Genomic DNA, 20,845 nt, shown 5'->3' with positions numbered 1-20,845 from the left:
GAACGTAACAGAACTGTCATTTGAAGGTGACCTTCAAAGTTACCGTGTGTTTGACGTTTAACTTTATAACCACAAAAATTATTTTCGTTTAAATTTTCTACCCGCGTAGACATGCAACTTGCATTAAAATTGCCGTAAACTGTCCCGTTAATCTAAAATCGTGTGTTAAACCGGTTGTGCCACGTGTATAGTGAACTTTTCAGTGATAAAAATCAAGTTTGACCGACTCAGGCTAAGCAGTTTCTTTTTTTAAATCGGTAAGCTTACTTTGTAATTTCTAGTTTCTACATGCGTACGGTGTCTTTCATTCACTCGCCGCCGGCGTGGTTTAAAAATAGTTTTACTATTATGTCGTACATATAGCTATTCCACTACACATTCGTAGATTCATAACTTTTCGCCAAAGAGACTAATAAATATTGAACCCAACTTACTTAGCTAAGTAATTAACTTATGTGGGTAATTACAACAAGAACTCTTAATTTAATTCAAAACATTATTAACTTCAGAAATTCTAAGTAGTTTATATCTATGTTGTTAAATTAATTTTGTGAGATAGAGCGGATTATATAAATTACACTGAACAGCTGATAAGATTTGGTTATTTTACATTTGACTTTCATTGATATAATATTACTTATACTTACTTTTTAAATTTTCTAGATGATACCTTTGACTTTGTCCGTGGGGGTATAGGTTTTAAATAAATCCTCAGAAAACTCATTGATTTTCTGTTATAAAAGTAGCCTATGTATTAGAGTATAAGCTATCTCCATCACAAATTTCATGCCATGGTTCTGCCATTGTGGTGTAAAGAGGTAACAAACATCCATCAAGACTAGATGGTGCCCGTGACTTCGTTCGTGTGGAGCTAGGTTTTTCAAAATCCTGTGGGAACTCTTTGATCTCTGATTTAAAAAGTAGCCTTTGCACGCACGTGCGCACGCACGCACGCACGCACGCACGCACGCACGCACGCACGCACGCACGCACGCACGCACACACACACACACATGTGCTCAGGGGCATGAGCTGCTTGTATGGCAGACAGTCCATCCATTATTTTAGCTTAGGTTGAAGACATGGTGTTTAGAAATGTCTGTAACTTCCCGGCACTGAGGTTAGGACCTGGTTCCATCTGTTGTGTCTATCAAGCAACCTATAGTGTACTTCCCTGTTGACTTGAATCATGAAATTTGGCAGGTAGGAAGTTCTTATAGCACAACTAAAGGAAAAAATTCAAAAACTGAATTTGTGGTTACATCACAAAAAGATAAATTGGAAATATCTTTACAAAAAATTCATTAACTAAGTAAACCACATTAACTTGCACAAGCTGCATAAGTGTTAGGTATATATATCTTGCAAAATGGTACAGAACCCTTTGTGTGTGAGTCTGACTTGCACTTGACCAGTTTTTTACTATAAGAAACAGCTATCTAAGTATTATTGAATAATAATTTTGTTATCTACTATTCGGTAGGTATGTTATCTTATAGCAACACGTTGTTTACAACTTGCCATTGACCTAGAGCTGAATTGTACAATAATGTACACTAATAACTACAAACCTTATGTAATATGAATAGGACCCACTTAGATATCAATTATATTTGCTGTAATACCTAATCAATCAATGATTTTATATCGACTACAATAGTGTAAATTAGTAATTTAAATTACTCCTGACATGTGGAATGTGTAGGTATGTTTGATAAACCTGACATCATAAATATTCATGTAAACGAGACAGCTAAAATCACATTTTAGTTATGAACTAGTCTGGCATTCTCAAACAAAAATATACTACTGGGGTTCTAATTCATGGGCCTATTCACTACCCAACCTTAGGAGCTTTCTCTCTCTACGGAAATATTTTTATATAAATAAATTACTTTCCGATTTTTAGTCTTATTTCTTTCTCCCTCTCTCTCCCCCCTCTCTCTCTCTCCTGCTCTTTGTTTATAGTTTTAAGTCTCTAGTTCACTAGGAAGTTCATCTTACGATTTTCCGAGTTCCAAACTAAGCCACAAGTCAAAGTCAAAGTCAAAATCATTTATTAAAAGTAGGTACTATTGTACTCCTTTTGATGGTCGGAATTGTTATATTTTTTCGATATAATGGTGATAATTAATTACGAACTTAAAACTAAAACTACGGGGTTCCAAACGTGCTTAAGTCTGAGAAGAGCCCACAACAAACTCAGCCGGGTATTCTTTTTTTTATTATCACCACTTTACAAAATCACTTATACTTATTAGTACCATCGAAGCTCGATCATAGTCTCTACAAACAGACCGACTGAATTTATACGTATTATGTAAACTATGGACTCCCTCGTATAAAATTTTTGCATAATTTTGCATACTCATTATTTTAAAATCGTCATCGTCGTCCTCGTCGTCGGCGTAAATCACGAGATTTTGAATGATCGCCAAATGTTGACGTTTGTCTACATTGTATTTAATATGTAAAGTTTTCTAATATATAGAGCTTCCGACAACATGGCCAAGCACGTAGATCGCACCTTTAGAGTTATAGAGACCTAAGTCAAATTTAAGGATTTCAAGTTTGATTAATAAGATGGCTTTGGATGACCATTTCAATTGACTCGAATAAGATATACCATAGAAAAAAAAACCGTCCAAGTGCGAGTCTAATGATGATTTAAATGATGTAACCACTAATTCGCGGTTTTCAGATTTATTCCTGTACTTGTGCTATAAGACCTACCTACCTACCAAATTTCATGATTCTAGGTCAACGGGAAGTACCCTATAGGTTTCTTGACAGACACGACGGATGGACGGACGGACGGACTGATGGTTGGACAGACAGACAGACAGATAACAAAGTGATCCTATAAGGGTTCCGTTTTTCCTTTTGAAGTACGGAACCCTAAAAATTTGTCTTTTTCTATGCTATATCTTATTCGAGTCTTCGGTCTTGTCGGACTTGAATTTTAAAAAAACAGACATCTCAAAGATTAGCTAGGTCGCAAAGTAAAGGCGCCTGCCGCTGTCGAGACAGCGTGGCGACAAATCTACACCTACCGCGCAGACAAAGCAACGCCGCGCGAGCCACGCTTAGTTGGACCTTGCTACGAGTACGTAAAACCAAGCTACAGGCATCATTTATAATTAGGTAGGGTCATGTGGTAGTGGAGCGGTGCGGATCCCGTGGGAACTCTGATTTTCCGGGATAAAAAGTAGCCTATGTGCTAATCCAGGATATTGTCTATCTCCATTCCAAATTTCAGCCAAATCCGTCTAGTAGTTTTTGCGTGAAGGAGTAACAAACATACACACACATACACACAAACTTTCGCCTTTATAATATTAGTGTGATAGTGTGAAGTGTGATGTGAAGTGTGACTGATGTACAGCAAGATCACATATTACATCTTATAACTAAGAGAAGTTGAGGAAGCGTCCTCCACTTGAGCGTTAAAGCCGATAAGCCTCAACCAGAACAAGCGGTGGAACTGATGTACTGTATTTCTCTTGTCCCAGGCAAAATGTCTCGAGACAGAACTTCTAGGCGGTTTTACCGTGCGGAGTCGACTCATGATCTTCTGTCGTACATGGACAAGGGGCAGACGGCCTGCGAGGAGAACCGCTGGACCTTCGAGACTGCTTGGGAGGCAGCTAATAAAGGTACGCCTCTCTCTTTCTACCTTTTTTTACTGCAATAAACTGTTATAAATGGATGAAGGATAGGCGATAGCAGAGGAAAACAGTGGATCTTCGAGACAGCTAATTAAAGCACCACTCCTACCCTCTTACCTTATTGGAACTACTATAGTGGACTCTGGTATAAATTCCATACGATAAGGTGACCATGATAAGGCATGATCTGGCGTCATTCATGGACGAAAAGTAGACAACCTGCGACGAGAATCACGTTTAGGACAAACTTTATTATTTGGAGTTTATAGTATTATTTAAATTTTCTATCGGAATTTACGCACGACAGTTAGGTAACTTTTACCAAAAAGTTTTAAGTTAAAAAAAAATGTTAGTACATGTGACGCAGGTAGCCCTATTTTTCTATGACTTCACGTCACCATAGCCTAATATTTAACATATCGTCTATTCAAGTTCAAATCAAGAGTGGTCACTTTTGTTCACTCTGGTTCAGTCATATATGCCCAATTGAGGAGGAGAACTGTATTATTCCCAAGTGCTATAAGCTATAATCAAAGCACGCGGACGGAGTCGCGAGCAAAAGCTAGTTTTATACAAAGTTAAAAGTTCAAACATACACCATGTAGAGATGTAACTTAGAATGGAACCCGTTTATCCAGTTCTCATGCTCGCGCATGCTCTCAATCTTAAAACAAAAGGATGTCTTCCCTTTGTGTAATACGTGGCCTCAAAGAGGACAAGTGTTTAAAGAAACTTAAGTACCTATGCATCATTTTAATCAATTATTTCATGATATTGCTTCAGTCAGTCAGTTCTCTAGAGGCACTAAATAATAAGCGATGCAGAGCGGATGATACGAATTTTCATAGTTTTTACAACAACTAAATTCATATCAAGAAATCTCTGTAACATATACAGCTAATGTCCTTCGCAAAGCTACGAATATTTTAATTAACTAGCGTATGGCCGTGACTTAGTGCGCTTAGATTACATAAATTTCAAACCCCTTAGGGGTTGAATTTTCAAAAATCCTTCCTTAACGGATGGCTAGGTCACAATAGCTATCTGCAAGCTAAACAACCGTCCAGTAGTTTAAGCTGTAGGTACGTTGATAGATTAGTCAGTCGGTCGGCCTTGCCTTTTATAATTTAGATTCCTATAGAACCCTAAAATCGGCTAACAATAATTATTATAGTTTACAAGTCTTACAAACTTATACTCATCGACTGGGGTATCTCAATTTATTCTCCAATTTATTTTCTCCAATTTATAAATTCCAGTCAATTTATTTTCCGAAATATTGGTCAAAATAAAAGTAAATGAATAATGGATTCCTTTGTTTTATATTGCAGTTGGTGGTATCTACACTGTGATCAGATCCAAGGCATATGTCTCTACGGAAGAAATGGGAGAAAACTATTGTTTACTTGGTAAGATGAATCTTTTAAGGTAGTGGTCCTCGGTGTGAGCTACGCTATACACATTACATTTATAGAAGTAGAAAAACTTGATTCAATAAAACGCGCCATTGTTATTATACATCACAGTTTATTATCGATCTTTAATCTTTACAAGTACTTTTAAACCATCAAATGAATTTACCACTGGTTCAGAATGCCTCTCCTACCGAGAAGAACCAGCAAGAAACTCAGCGGTTTCTCTTTTAAAATATTCTATTTACAATAAGATCCTATTTTATTTTAACCAAAATTACAATTAAATGTCAAACTGAAACGGCAAATGGTTTTGGTTATGTATTCTATCTATCAGGGAAGCTCCTATTATAGCCCTCTCATCAGTTTGTTGAGGGACTATGATTTTGTAGATGAAGCCGTTTGTCAGTGTCCACATGTCAGCATCATTCGTGGGGATAAGAAAGTCATACCGGTTTAGGACTTTCGTCTTCAAGCAATCATAGTACAGTGGACCCCCGGTAATACGACAAACATTTTGCAGGACATTGTCGAACTATCGGATTTGTCGGATTATAGAGTACTGCCTAAGACCCCCTATAGTCCGGATTTTTTTACAAAAGAGTACCTTGTAATCCGACAAATTACAGATCTAATGATAAGATTATATTATATGTTATACATTCTCTGAAGTACAAATCATACCTTACTATGTATGTCGAATTTACTAAATTCTACAATAATAGACATGTCGGATTACAGGGGTGCCGGATTAGACAGGGGCCGGATTACCGGGGGTCCACTGTAAATGATTGGTAACATTTTCTTTAAAGTTTGCCCTTCTAGGTCCATACAAAGAGCACTGCGCGCGCACAGAGGTGGAGGAGGCAGATTTCCCTCCCAACTCCCCGCTCACCACGGCCGTCAACGCCATGAGAAGCCAGGGTTATAAGGTAACTCATATGGACAATTTGTGATAAATTGATATATTTACAAAAAAAACATTGGTAAAAGTAAATTTAAGAATTAGTGTATTATTCGTTCAAAAATAATATCTCTTCGTTTTTGATTTCGGGGAGTGGGGGCGAGGTTGCGAAACATGGCCAGTAGGCAACGACCAATAGCGGACGGACACGTTATTGGCTGCGATGTTTTCGCGCCATTAAAAAATAAAATTTCTGCGCAGGTACATTCAAAGGTCATAAGTTGTTTAACACCTTAATGATTCGTGTGGCACGGTTATGCACATGCGTTAGGTGTGTGTGGTGTGTTTATTGCAAAAGGTCATAAGTGCGATAGGTTTTTCATGCAATAGTAGAATTCTGAGGCCAACTGTACAACGACATAACATATACAAGTGGTAGTTCTGTAATTTTTTTTCTCTAGCTTCACACGGGAACCTGGCTAGTGGACGGCAACCCGCAGATCATTCTGTTCGACATCGGCTCAGCGGCGTGGCAGATGGACAGCTACAAGCAGGAGCTGTGGGACACCACGTCCATCGGCATCCCACACCTGGACGTCGAGGCTAACGACTCCGTTATACTGGGCTTCATGGTGGCGCAGTTCATTACCGAGGTCAGTTGTCACTTGCTGAGCATAGGCTTTGCTGGTCAAAGAAAAAGCAAACGGAGCGAAAACAAATGGCTCACTAAATTTGAAACACAAAATACACAAGCCTTTTGAAATAAATTTGAATTTGAAACTCCTAACCAAACGCCAGATATTTGAGATCAAAGTGAATCAAGTAAGGACTTAATTAATCCATACTTAATATTATAAATGCGAAAGTGTGTCTATCTGTCTGTCTGCTAATTTTTCACAGCCTAATAGTTGAACCAATTTTGATGAAATTTGGTACAGAGGTAGTTTACATCCCGGGAACAGACATGGGCTACTTTTTATCCCGGAAAATCGAAGAGTTCCCAAGGGATTCCTAAAGATCCATTCGTTTAACCGATTTCTATAAAATTTGGTAGTAGCTTGCACCCCGGAAATTGGCATAGGTTACTTTTTATCCCTGAAAAGCAAATAGTCAAACAAATAGTTAAGCAAATAAAAACCTAAATCCACCGGACGAAGTCGCGGGTATCATATAGTTTGAAATTTTGAATTTGGAATTCCTAACCAAACGCCAGGTATTTCAGATCAAAATCGATAAAACGTCAATTTCATAATGTAAGGACCTAATATGAATGATTGTTTGTTTCAGTTTCGTAAAGCTGCAGAAAACTATAGCGATACCCCGCCGCGCGTCGTGGCGCACTTCCACGAGTGGCAGGCCGGCATTGGCCTCATCGTTTTGAGGTAAATAAGGAGACATAGCTAGCATATAGGCTCGCTGAAGGTGGATAATAAGACTAAGTGGCGCTAATATCCTTAAAAAACCGGCCAAGTGCGAGTCAGGGTTCTGTACTCGGGTATTTTTTCCGACATTTTTCTCGATAAATCAAAAACTATTATGGATAAAATAAATAAAAACCTGTTTTCGAATGTACAAGTAAAGCCCTTTCATATAATAGCCCACTTGATATAGTTATCTTACTTTGGAAATTGGAACACATTTAAATTTTTTTTTTAATGATGTAACCACAAATTCGCGGTTTTCAGATTTATTCCTGTATCTGTGCTATAAGACCTACCTACCTGCCAAATTTCATGATTCTAGGACAACGGGAAGTACCTTATAGGTTTCTTGACAGACAGACAGACAGACAACAAAGTGATCCTATAAGGGTTCCGTTTTTCCTTTTGTGGTACGGAACCCTAAAAATGAAATCCCACGCAATTTGTTTGTCTGTTTGCAGGGTTCGTCACGTGGATGTAGCGACGGTGTTCACAACGCACGCGACATTACTGGGCCGATATTTGTGCGCTGGCAGCACTGACTTCTACAATAATTTGGATAAGGTAATATATATTTTGTCTTATGAAGAGCAACTGTTGGGCCAGGTTAGCCCGCTCCCATTTTAGACTGCATCATCACTTACCACCAGGTTAGATTGCAGTCAAGGGCTAACTTGTATCCGAATAAAAAAAAAACCTTGTAGGCTCTACTCGGAAGAAACTGGTTTCCGAACCCGTGCTAAAGTCTTGTCTTGAGGTGCTATAGATTACTCTATATAAAATAAACATTTTTAATTTTTTAAGTTAAAATAATCATTAAAGCAAGCAATTTACCATTTGCTTTTCAAAATTTACTAGCAGATAAAATGCATATGTATTCGTTTTTAGTTTTTTTTCATCTCAGCACATCTATCTCTACCTGTAATTTGTGTTTTGTGGTACGTATATGCATACGTACATACATCTATCTCTTTCTAGTTCTCAGTGGACGAGGAGGCGGGAAAGAGACAGATATACCACCGTTACTGCATGGAGCGCGCGGCGGCGCATATGACGCACGTTTTTACAACTGTTTCGGATATTACAGGTAAGGTTTACTTTATAGCTACTTTCCTACTTAAATTCCTTTTAATTTCATATTCCAAAACTGGCCAAGTGCTAGTCAGACTCGCGCACCGAGGGTTCCGTAATCGGGGTTTTTTCGACATTTTGTACGATATAACTAATAAGCATAAAGAAAAAAAATCAGTTTTAGAATGTACAAGTAAAGTCCTTTCATAATATGATACCCGATTTGGTATAGTTATCTTACTTTGAAAATTGAAAATAGTAATTATTAATGTTTATGAACACATTATAATATTTTTTTTTTGTGATGCAACCACAAATTCACGGTTTTCAGATTTTTTCCTGTACTTGTGCTATACGACCAACCTACCTGCTAATTTCATGATCCTAGCTGTCAACGGAAAGTACCTTACAGGTTTTATTGACAGACAGACAGACAACAATGTGATCCTATAAGGGTTCCGTTTTTCCTTTTGAGGTATGGAACCCTAAAAACCATTTATTCTTGACAAACCAGGTTACGAAGCGGAACATCTGCTCAAAAGAAAGCCGGACTTCATCACCCCGAATGGTCTGAACGTCAAGAAGTTCTCAGCACTGCATGAGTTCCAGAACCTGCACGCACTGGCCAAGGAGAAGATCAACGAGTTCTCCAGAGGACACTTCTATGGGTAAGAACCGTAAACACCGAATATATTGTTACTTATCTAAATGTCGCAGGATTTTTATCGGAAACCGGAATATGATTAAACCAAGACTCGATTTCGCCATTATCTATTTCTATACTAATACTCTAAATACGAAAGAGTGTCTGTCCGTCTGTCTGTCTGCCTGTCTGCTACGTTTTCACAGCCCAAACGTTGGACCGATATTAATGAAATTTGGTACAGACTTGGGAAACATCCGGTGAAGGACATATGCTACTTTTATCCCGGAAAATCAAAGAGTTCCTACGGGATTGAAAAAACAACCGAAATCAACGCGGGCAAAGGCGCGGGTATCCTCTAGTTATAATTAAAATTTCATCATAATTTAACAGCCCATATGTAAAACCAGCTTTTGCGCGCGACTTCGTCCGCGTGGAATAAGATTTAAAAAAATCCTTTTTAGTTTAAATTGGAAACGGTTTTTGGTTATGGTCGCCTAAACCTACCTAAACTAACCTAAATGACGTAATTTTTGCAGGCATTTCAACTTCGATCTGGACAAGACTCTGTACTTCTTCATCGCCGGCCGCTACGAGTTTGGCAACAAGGGAGCAGACATCTTTATTGAGGCGTTGGCCAGACTGAACCATTATTTGAAGGTATGTTACGTTTGGTATAGAATAGAATAGATTTTTATTCAAGTAGACTTTTTACAAGTGCTTTTGAATCGTCAAAATAATTGACCTTTATTTAATTTTATAGTATCGATTATTATTATTTTTTACTGAATTTTATAATTTGGCGTTTGATTGGTTAAATTTTTAATTTTGTCTTCCCAGTCTTCCGGGTCCGAAATGACGGTGGTGGCGTTCCTCATATTCCCCGCCAAAACCAACAACTTCAACGTGGAGAGTCTCCGAGGCCACGCCGTCACCAAAGCCTTGAGGGATACCATCAACGATATCCAGCAGACAATCGGCAAACGGATGTACGACATATGCTTGAGGTAATCACTACACACCCTTCCATATTCAGTAGAACAACGTTTGTGATGTCTTGGTTCTTTATGTTAATCTATTTGGTAAGGAAAATGGAACTCTATTCTCTGCGTTGTAAGGTTCGTATGCAACTATCCCGGAGGGTTCCATATGTGTGTAGCGTTTCTCATATTCCCTCCAAAACCAACAACTTCAACGTGGAGTCTCCGAGGCCACGCCGTCACCAAAGCCTTGAGGGATACCATCAACGATATCCAGCAGACAATCGGCAAACGGATGTACGACATATGCTTGAGGTAATCACTACAAACCCTTCCATATCCATTAGAACATCGTTTGCGATGTCTTGGTTCTTTATGTTAATCTATTTGGTAAGGAAAATGGAACTTTATTCTGTGCATTGTAAGGTTCGTATACAACTATCCCGGAGGGTTCCATATGTGTGTAGCGTTTCTCATATTCCCTCCAAAACCAACAACTTCAACGTGGAGAGTCTCCGAGGCCACGCCGTCACCAAAGCCTTGAGGGATACCATCAACGATATCCAGCAGACAATCGGCAAACGGATGTACGACATATACTTGAGGTAATCACTACAAACCCTTCCATATCCATTAGAACATCGTTTGTGATGACTTGGTTCTTTATGTTAATCTATTTGGTAAGGAAAATGGAACTTTATTCTGTGCATTGTAAGGTTCTTATTCAACTATCCCGAAGGGTTCCATATGTGTGTAGGGTTTCTCATATTCCCTCCAAAACCAACAACTTCAACGTGGAGTCTCCGAGGTCACGGCGTCACTAAAGCCTTGAGAGGGATACCATCAACGATATCCAGCAGACAATCGGCAAACGGATGTACGACATATGCTTAAGGTAATCACTACAAACCCTTCCATATTCAGTAGGACATCGTTTGCGATATCTTGGTTCTTTATGTTAATCTATTTGGTAAGGAAAATGGAACTTTATTCTCTGCGTTGTAAGGTTCGTATACAACTATCCCGGAGGGTTCCATATGTGTGTAGCGTTTCTCATATTCCCTCCAAAACCAACAACTTCAACGTGGAGAGTCTCCGAGGCCACGCCGTCACCAAAGCCTTGAGGGATACCATCAACGATATCCAGCAGACAATCGGCAAACGGATGTACGACATATGCTTGAGGTAATCACTACAAACCCTTCCATATTCAGTAGGACATCGTTTGCGATGTCTTGGTTCTTTATGTTAATCTATTTGGTAAGGAAAATGGAACTTTATTCTCTGCATTGTAAGGTTCTTATTCAACTATCCCGGAGGGTTCCATATGTGTGTAGCGTTTCTCATATTCCCTCCAAAACACCAACAACTTCAACGTGGAGAGTCTCCGATGTCACGGCGTCACTAAAGCCTTGAGGGATACCATCAACGATATCCAGCAGACAATCGGCAAACGGATGTACGACATATGCTTGAGGTAATCACTACAAACCCTTCCATATCCATTAGAACATCGTTTGCGATGTCTTGGTTCTTTCTGTTAATCTATTTGGTAAGGAAAATGGAACTTTATTCTCTGCGTTGTAAGGTTCGTATACAACTATCCCGGAGGGTTCCATATGTGTGTAGCGTTTCTCATATTCCCTCCAAAACACCAACAACTTCAACGTGGAGAGTCACGGCGTCACTAAAGCCTTGAGGGATACCATCAACGATATCCAGCAGACAATCGGCAAACGGATGTACGACATATGCTTAAGGTAATCACTACAAACCCTTCCATATTCAGTAGGACATCGTTTGCGATGTCTTGGTTCTTTATGTTAATCTATTTGGTAAGGAAAATGGAACTTTATTCTCTGCGTTGTAAGGTTCTTATTCAACTATCCCGGAGGGTTCCATATGTGTGTAACGTTTCTCATATTCCCTCCAAAACCAACAACTTCAACGTGGAGAGTTTCCGAGGTCACGGCATCACCAAAGCCTTGAGGGATACCATCAACGATATCCAGCAGACAATCGGCAAACGGATGTACGACATATGCTTGAGGTAATTATTGAAAACCCAGTATTTACTACCAATCTGTCCGGTGAGGGGTACTGAGCTTTACGCCCTTTAATATAAGGCTCTTATTTGATTAGAGCTCAAAAGCGGACGATGGATAGCACATTTTACCCGACAAGTGGCGAAACCCGAAAGGAGGGTTATTATGTTGTACCTATATTATTTATCCGTTCCTATATCCGTTCGTAAATGCCCAACGGCTCAACCGATTTTGATAAATGATACGTCATTTACTTTTTTTACTCCTGCATTTTACTCCTGCTATCAAGAAGAGACTTGTCAGAAGTAAAATTCATAAAAAAAAGTAAAATGGTGGATTTCGTCATTTACTTTTTTTACTCCTGCATTTTACTCCTGCTATCAAGAAGAGACTCGTCAGAAGTAAAATTCATAAAAAAAAGTAAAATGGCTGATTTTATGCGCTTTAATGCACGAGCTGAAAAAGATGCAGTGCAAACTACGTCAGGGGTTTTCTAAACTTTTAAATTACTTGTTGGGGTAAAAATAAATATTGTGCCTTTAGATCCTAGCCTAGGTGTAAATCACATTTTTGATTAAAAATCTTGTTTCCAGAGGTCATTTACCAGACGCGTCGGATTTGCTTCACAAAGACGAGACGGTTCGCCTCAAGCGCTGTATATACGCGCTGCAAAGGGACGGGCTACCACCTGTCACCACACACAATATTGTAAGTGTGCTTTTTTAAAATTGATAGTTGCGGCAAGAATTTTCGTTTTTCTTTAATAAAGTCAAAGGAGTGGACTGAAAACCGAAAGGTCGACGGTTCAAACCCCGCCCGTTGCGCTATTGTCGTACCTACTCCTAGCACAAGCCTGTCGCTTAGTTGGAGAGGAAAGGGGAATATTAGTCATTTAACATGGCTAATATTCTTTTTTTTTTTATTAAAGTCAAAATCATTTATTCAAAGTAGACACAATTGTACCCCTTTTGATGGTTGATATTGTTAAATTTGTACGATATCATGGTGATAATTAGTTACGTAACTTAAAACTAAAGCTATGAGGGTTCAAAACGCGCCCAAGTCTGAGAAGAGCCCACTACAAACTCAGCCGGGTGTAATAGAAAACGGTCGTCTACCACGTTGACTAATTGCAATCATCTTTGATTGACTGATATTGTTTCGCTATTGGCCAAAATTTACTGTTACTTTTGACAGTTGACACATTGAGCAATATGGCGAGTGCGTTCTCAAAATTTATGCATGACACTAGCTAAGCGAAGCTACATAAGCTGTTAAAATGAACGGAACATGTCTAGAAGTAAAAGGTAATTTAAATTTTTGTTAACAGGTAGATGACTGGAGTGATCCGGTGTTAAACTCGGTTCGTCGCTGTCAAATGTTCAACACTGTGAACGATAAAGTCAAAGTAAGTAATTGTTGCAAAATGCACGCACACACGGAAACATCCACGTATACGCACGCACGTAAACACGCATGCACGCAACTGCAAATGCACACACGCTAAAGTTCGCACACATGCGTCATAATTATCATTACAATCAATTACCATAGCAAAATCCATCGCCATCACTATCGCCTTGGCCGTTATCTACACTCACATTTTAACACGAGCCCTCCAACACAAACACGCCCAAGTACTCCAACTCACACAATTCCATAATAGCATAATCACACCAACTTTCTATTGCACACAACATAAGCATATGTAATGTAACAGAAACCCATTCTTTTTCTTTTACGCAAATGACATAATATACTCACATAAACACACATGCGTATACAGGTAACTCACTCACAAAAACATGTTCACACGCCTATTATTCTTTTTTTTACAATCCATTTTTTGTTCAGGTAATATTCCATCCAGAATTCCTAACCTCAACCAACCCGTTATTCGGTCTGGATTACGAGGAATTCGTCCGCGGCTGCCATCTTGGAGTGTTCCCGTCATACTACGAGCCGTGGGGCTACACGCCTGCCGAGTGCACTGTTATGGGCATACCCAGTATTACTACCAATCTATCCGGTGAGGAAAACTAAGCCTTATGCACTTTGATATAAGGCTCTTATTTGATTAGAGCCAAAAGCGGTCGATGGATGGCACTAGCAGTAGATTAGAACGCGGTGGCGATATCTTAGTCTATCCGGTGAGGAAAATTGAACTTTATTATGTGCACTATAAAGATCTTATTTGAGTATCTTGGAGTGATTCCTTTGAACCACATACACAAAATACTGAATAGTACCTTTCAGCAAGTTGTGGTGTTACTTACACATAGATATACTCGTACAGTACCCGGCAGGATATATTGTACATCGACCTTTAGAAGGAGATAGCGGTTTCGTAGAGCGTTGTCTCTGTCGTTAAGACCGATAAAACGTCAGATAGTTATGAGTGATAGAGACAATGCTCTACAAAGCCAACAACAACAAATTGTTAAAAGTTCTGTTTCATCTAGACTATCGCTTCCCGACTAAAGAATTATATAAGAAAACTGATGAACTATCTATAAGTCAATTATACAAATACAAAATATGTTTACTAGTTAGAAAAATACTTTTGGACTCCGTACATACACAAATCACTTTTAAAACAAAATCTCATAAATATGGTACACGTAACAAGCACAAGCTACAATTAACTAAAGCTAGGACTAATTATGGTACCAAAACTATACAGTTTGAGGGAGCGCTACTATATAATGACTTGCCAAAACACATATTGGAGGAAAAATCTTTTCCAAAATTTAAAGCTGAGTTAAAAAAGTATTGTCAGACATAATAGATAGATAGATAGATATATATTATAGTTTGTTAACTTAGAATGTAGCATGTTTTAAAATATTATTATTGTATAAAGTCACCGTACCTTTAAAAATTTATGTTTTATCTATATTTATATTTATTATTCTCATATAAGTGAACATTGTTCTTCTGAGAAATAAACTCTTTAAACCTAAACCTAAAGCCGAAACATCATTCTAAACGTCTAGGCTAGTATACTCCTGTCTAAAAATTTGAACTTTATGTTGTTTACCATAAGGAACATTTTCGGATATCTTGGGTAGGATTTACAATGTTTTCGATCGCGCTTCCAGGTTTCGGTTGCTTCATGCAGGACCACATAGCGGACCCAATGTCATACGGCATATACGTGGTGGACCGCCGCTACATCTCGCTAGAGGGTTCCGTGCAGCAACTCGCGCAGTATATGTACGACTTTACCAAGTGAGTAGTACCTGGTCGATTGCGGAAGATGTTATTATCACATTGCTATAATCTCAATCAAAGCAAATCATTTATTTTGGAACATACGGTGTAGTGAAAAAAATTGTGAGGCAATGTAAATTTTGAGGAAGGTCTTGGTCAACTGTCATGTCAAAAGATGATTTTAGTCCTTATTATAAGGGTACATACTGTACTTTTGAACTGACAGTTGTGTCATAGAGCGGAGTGATTTTTTTTTATATAAAAAATCACGAGCAGGTCACCTGATGTTAAGTGATTACCGCTACCCATGAAGATTTACAGTACCAGAGGAATCGCCAATGTGTTGCCGGCCTTTCAGAAATTTGCTGGTCCGCCCCGTGAATAACTCCATGTTGTAATCTAATGGAAACACTGCAGATAGGAGTTGATTCCACAGTTTGCATGTGGGTGGAAAAAAGATCTGGCATAATTGGCGAATGCGTGTGAATTAATATAGTTAAGTAATCATTAATGAGCTTTTAGAAAACACCCGAGTACGGAACCCTCAGTGCGCGAGTCTGACTCGCACTTGGCTGGTTTTTCTGAGATACTGATATTAAAATTTGTCGATAGATTGACCCGTCGGCAGCGTATCATCCAGAGGAACAGAACGGAAAGATTGTCAGATCTCATGGACTGGAGAAATTTGGGCATTGTAAGTAATCACTTCAGGAAGCTGACATAGTAAAAAATCTAATGTTATACATATGTTTTTTATGACATAATGCTATTTTCAGTATTACCGGCAAGCGCGCGCTCAAGCGTTAAAGATTGTATACCCAGACTACGTGGACCACATGGACCGTGAGCTGGGCAAACGGTTCAACTACCCGCGACCGATCTCCGAGCCGCCCAGTCCTACACATTCTAGTAAGTTCTACACATTTCTAACTACATTCCAGAAAGTTATGCTTATTTTAATCACATTCCAGAAAGTTCTACACATTTATAACCACATTCCAGAAAGTTCTACACATTTCTAACCATATTCCAGAAAGTTGTACACATTTCTAACTACATTCCAGACAGGTCTACATTTTTAACCACATCCCAGAAAGCTCTACACATTTCTAACCACATTCCAGAAAGTATTAAATATTTCTCCATGAGTACTATAAGTGCTAACTTTCTTTACGGGTACCATGAGTGCTCTTGCTATAGATGTTTCATTTGTATGTTTTTAGTATTTACATAGTCTAAGACAATTTCTAAGTAAATCATCTCGTTTGAAGTAGTGCAAATAATATAGCATTTGGAGCAGGATCAACATTTTAAACAATGAATAACAATTTTTCGTACAGTGCGTCGCAACCATCACGAAATGTCCTGGCTCACGGCCTCCTACCATAAGGAGATCGAAAAGCATAAATCCACTAAAGAAGAAGGGGTCCAAACTGATTTAGACCTTCAAAAAAGGAACGCAATCGTTCGAAAATCGTTAGAAATCCTCGAAATTACGGATTTAGAACGTTGCACGGACGTTGAAGTTACTTTCGAGAAAAATTTGGACTTTTCTGAATCCGATCAAGAGAGTTTTCAAACTCCGAGCGATTTTCTGGAGCCATTGAACGAGGCTGTTGTACAACAAATCGACCAACTGATCGCTAAACTTGGCGATTGTGTTGGCGAGTCGAAGGAATAGGTGTGGTCTTCGGTTTGGGGGTTTGGTTGGATTTTTAGTCATAGAAAAAAGCACAGTTGTGTTTTATTTATGTCAAGTTGTAGACAGGCGGTTAAAGTTACGTTACGGTTAGCGTTAAGCTTTGACCATCAATAAAAAATCAAAATGGGTTGCACAGGTTTATATTCTACGATATCGAATGCCCTTCCGGCATCAGTTTAACCCCCCACTTTTAATATGAATACTTTCAAGACAAGAGTGAATAGACATCTTCTAGGCAACCGCGTTCCATCTTAGGCTGCATCATTACCTGCCAGCAGGTGTGCGGCCAAGCACTAGCTACTATAAATATTATCTGTAAAAGCCTAAATATATAATTAACGTTAAATTTTTGCTCCAAAGTCAAAAACACCCTGACTTGTGTAACCCATTTCGCTTTATTGACAGTCATAGTTTAACGATAACTGATACTTTACGATTAACCGCCCGTCATGCAACTGACCCAAAATAAAATAGTTATAAAATGTTGAAAAGAAAAAGCACTGATTTGCACTACAATTTAGTTCATCAAAGTATAGATATAGTAATCCTCGAAATTAAGGACAGTCTAGTTTGGTGGCGGGCCTGAATTTTTAGAAATAACACTGGAGCAAAATATATTCAACCTATGTTGTGTCTAATTTATTCAATATGCAAAAGAGTTACCACTGTTTGAATAGTTTTAGATAGATATGACTGCACTAAAACATATCATTTTGAATAGTGACCATTTAAGCTATTTAGTACACTGTATTGGAATTAAATCGCTGTTTACATTATTCCGATAATTAAAGAAAAAAAAAATCTATTAGACTTTTACAAGTACTTTTGAATCTTCAAGAGCATCTATCACTGGTTCGGAATGCCTTTCCTACCGAGAAGAACCAGCAAGAAACTCGGCGGTTGCTCTTTTCAAAGATTTGATGTACAATATTATGCCATGTATAAAAGTAACTGAGGTCCCGCGCATTGCTTATACATAATACATTACATAATAATAATAATTGGATCACTGAACTGGGATGATATGAATCTGCTTTAACAGTATAAAAATTTTCAGGAGCGACAACCCCAGCTGCTTCCGTCCACGGCTCGGAAGATGAAGACGAAGACGAGGTTGATGAAGAAAAGGAACTCGCAGAACTGAGGATCACAGACTAACAATAGGGACAGATTAAATATACGTCACAACTTAATAATACTCTGTGGGGAGATTCAAATACGGTGGCGTTCCAGGTCACAGATAAAATATAAATGTTCTGTTAGGGCGGTTTCGCACTCATCCGATCTGATTCCTTGGAAATACGTTCCGAAGTAGTCCTAGAACTATTTGTATCGTAGCTTACGCACTTGATCCGACTTCAGTCATCCGTGAGAATATCTCGTATATGCCTCGGATTCAAATTGAACATATGACGTACGTGGGCGGTCCCAAAATGAATTGGCCTGATATAGTTCTAAGCAACATATCGATACATGTTATGTTATATCGGACAGTACGTTTATCGTGTTACTTTATACACTAACATGCATCGACATGAAAAGCGTAGTCTCAGCTCAGCAGTGGTTTGAACATCAAGATTCGCGTGTTTTTTGGAAATGTCGAAAACCGAATATCGAAGCGTCACAAGTTTCTGTTTAATGAAGACTTATCTCCCGCCCAAATAAAAGAACGATTAGATGATGTGTACAAGGAGTCTTTCCCCTCGTATAGCACAGTAAGAAACTGGGTGAAAGAGTTTCGCTTCGGGAGAGAAACGGTCGAAGGCTTCGGCCATGACGGTCGACCGGTGGAAGTGCTCTCTCCTGAAACTATTGCTGTAATCGAAGAGGAGGTTTTAAGTGACCGCCGTTTGAAGATTAGAGTAATTGCAGCTAGACTTAGGCTCTCTAAAAGTACCATCCATCGTGCAATCCATGACCATCTTCGTATGAAAAAAGTTAGTGCAAGATGAGTTCCGAAACTTCTTTCAGCTGTCCAAAGACAGGAGCGAGTGCGCTGTGTAACCGAGTTTTTAGGTCTTTGGGACGAAAACCTAAAGAATGTAATCGAGCGGCTACTTACTGGTGATGAAACTACCGTCTTATATCATGATCCAGAAAGCAAGCGCGAGTCAATGGAATGGTGTTACAAGGGTGAAAAGCCATCTAGAAAGGCAAAGGTGCAAAAATCCACCAAAAATGTCTTGTGTACAATCTATTGGGATTCTCAAGGGATTTTGATGGTAGAATTTAAAAAACGTAATACAATCGTAAACGGCGAATATTATGCTTCATTACTATATAAACTGCGAGACACGATTAAGGAGAAGCGCAGAGGCAAGTTGTCTTAAAGCGTCCTGTTGCTCCATGACAACGCACCCGTTCACACTGCCGGTGTTCCGAAGGCTGCAGTTTGTGAATGCGGGTTCACGGAACTGGAACATCCACCGTATAGTCCAGGCCTGGCCCCGTCAGACTATTATTTGTTCCCAAATTTAAAGCGGGGCTTAAGAGGAAGGAAATTTTCAAACGATGAAGAGTTGCAGGCGGCCGTCTTTAGTCATTTTGAAGACAAAGATTGAAGTCACTTTTATGAAGGTTTAGAGATGTTAGTTCTCAGAAGTCAAAAGTGTGTTTATATTAGTGGAGATTACATAGAAAAATAAAATTGGTTTCATCTCATTTTGTTGACTATTTCATAGTTAGGCCAATTCATTATGGGACCGCCTAGGTAGATGTGTCAAAGATGTCCACTAAATATCTTGGATTTGGATCAGAGACCGGATTAGTGCGTAAGCAATATCCAAATTCAGTCCGAGATTTTTTTTACGTATTCGAATCGGATGAGTGCGTAAAAGCTGTTAATTAAAATTTGTTTATACTTTGGTCAACCCAAAATTTAAATAATTATATTTATGAAGCTTTTGCGCTTCCGTTTCCAGTAAGACAATTTATTATATTATAACTATTGTTTACCTAGATGTGTAAGATGAAATAAATTGTATGGATTCATGAATAGTTTACGATTTTCCTGGCGCAGCGGTAAACGCTGTTGTCTTATAAGTGGTTGGTCCCAGGTTCGATTCCTGGCAGGCGTAATTTGGGAATTTATGATCTCTAAATTGTCAAATTGTCTCTGGTTTAGTTTGGTTGGCGGCTACGGCAAAGCTGTGCCGCCAAGCAATTTAGCGTTCCGGTACAATGCCGTATGAAAACCTATAAGGAGTATGGGTTTAATGAAAACTGCCATACCACTTCCAAGTTAGCCCACTTCCATCTTAGACTGCATTATCACTTACCACCAGGTGAGATTACAGTCAAGGCTAACTTGTTTGCACTCGCAAATCATCTCAGAGTCTGAAGAAAATAATAGCACTGCAGTCCCGTCGTGACCACGATAACTGAATCGAAATATCGGCAGAAAAAAACACTTAATTAATCGTGGTTATCTACAATATAATTTATACTAACCACGAAATAAGCTTAAAATCATTAAAATAATAACCATTTAGAGATAATTTTATATTGACGCTTAGCGTTTGACAAAAATAACTTTTTGTAGGTTTCTGATTCTGATATTATTTTCTTTAAATTATTTTTTTAAATAAATTTGTAATCCATAATATTTAGAATTATATATAGGTACCATAGATGACTATAAAATGTATACTTATACCGTTAAGAACGTATTTTTTACAAAATTACCGTGTAACGGTATTTAAAACGGTAACGTTATTTTTTTGATGCTCTTTATGTGGAAAATATTATAATACATGTATAACGGCATGTATTATTGCGGTATGCATT

At 38.6% G+C, this 20,845-nt stretch overlaps 2 protein-coding genes across 2 annotated transcripts; both read left to right on the top strand.

The window, feature by feature from the left end:
• Nucleotides 1-38: 38 nt before the first annotated feature.
• On the top strand, nt 39-18,473 carry LOC123870720 (glycogen [starch] synthase). Its single transcript, XM_045914099.1, has 18 exons — nt 39-257; nt 3,513-3,656; nt 5,000-5,077; nt 5,906-6,012; nt 6,446-6,637; nt 7,272-7,366; nt 7,867-7,969; nt 8,384-8,492; nt 8,991-9,144; nt 9,659-9,779; nt 9,960-10,126; nt 12,738-12,852; nt 13,475-13,552; nt 13,999-14,173; nt 15,246-15,375; nt 15,970-16,051; nt 16,134-16,266; nt 18,117-18,473. The coding sequence occupies exons 2-18, from the start codon at nt 3,518-3,520 to the stop codon at nt 18,215-18,217; spliced, it is 2,079 nt and encodes a 692-aa protein (XP_045770055.1). The 5' UTR covers nt 39-257; nt 3,513-3,517; the 3' UTR covers nt 18,218-18,473.
• Nucleotides 16,460-17,106, top strand: LOC123870721. The gene has a single exon (XM_045914100.1). The coding sequence runs from the start codon at nt 16,718-16,720 to the stop codon at nt 17,036-17,038; it is 321 nt and encodes a 106-aa protein (XP_045770056.1). The 5' UTR covers nt 16,460-16,717; the 3' UTR covers nt 17,039-17,106.
• Nucleotides 18,474-20,845: the final 2,372 nt, after the last annotated feature.

The sequence above is a fragment of the Maniola jurtina genome, chromosome 13 (assembly GCF_905333055.1).
Source record: "Maniola jurtina chromosome 13, ilManJurt1.1, whole genome shotgun sequence".
Classification (NCBI taxonomy): domain Eukaryota; kingdom Metazoa; phylum Arthropoda; class Insecta; order Lepidoptera; family Nymphalidae; genus Maniola; species Maniola jurtina.
This window is presented reverse-complemented; position numbering and strand designations above follow the sequence as displayed.

Coding starts and splice junctions, on each gene's coding strand:
- LOC123870720 (XM_045914099.1), top strand. CDS start 3,518: ATGTCTCGAGACAGAACTTCTAGGCGGTTTTACCGTGCGGAGTCGACT. Junction 3,657..4,999: donor TTGGGAGGCAGCTAATAAAG/GTACGCCTCTCT, acceptor TTTATATTGCAG/TTGGTGGTATCTACACTGTG. Junction 8,493..8,990: donor AACTGTTTCGGATATTACAG/GTAAGGTTTACT, acceptor TTGACAAACCAG/GTTACGAAGCGGAACATCTG.
- LOC123870721 (XM_045914100.1), top strand. CDS start 16,718: ATGTCCTGGCTCACGGCCTCCTACCATAAGGAGATCGAAAAGCATAAA.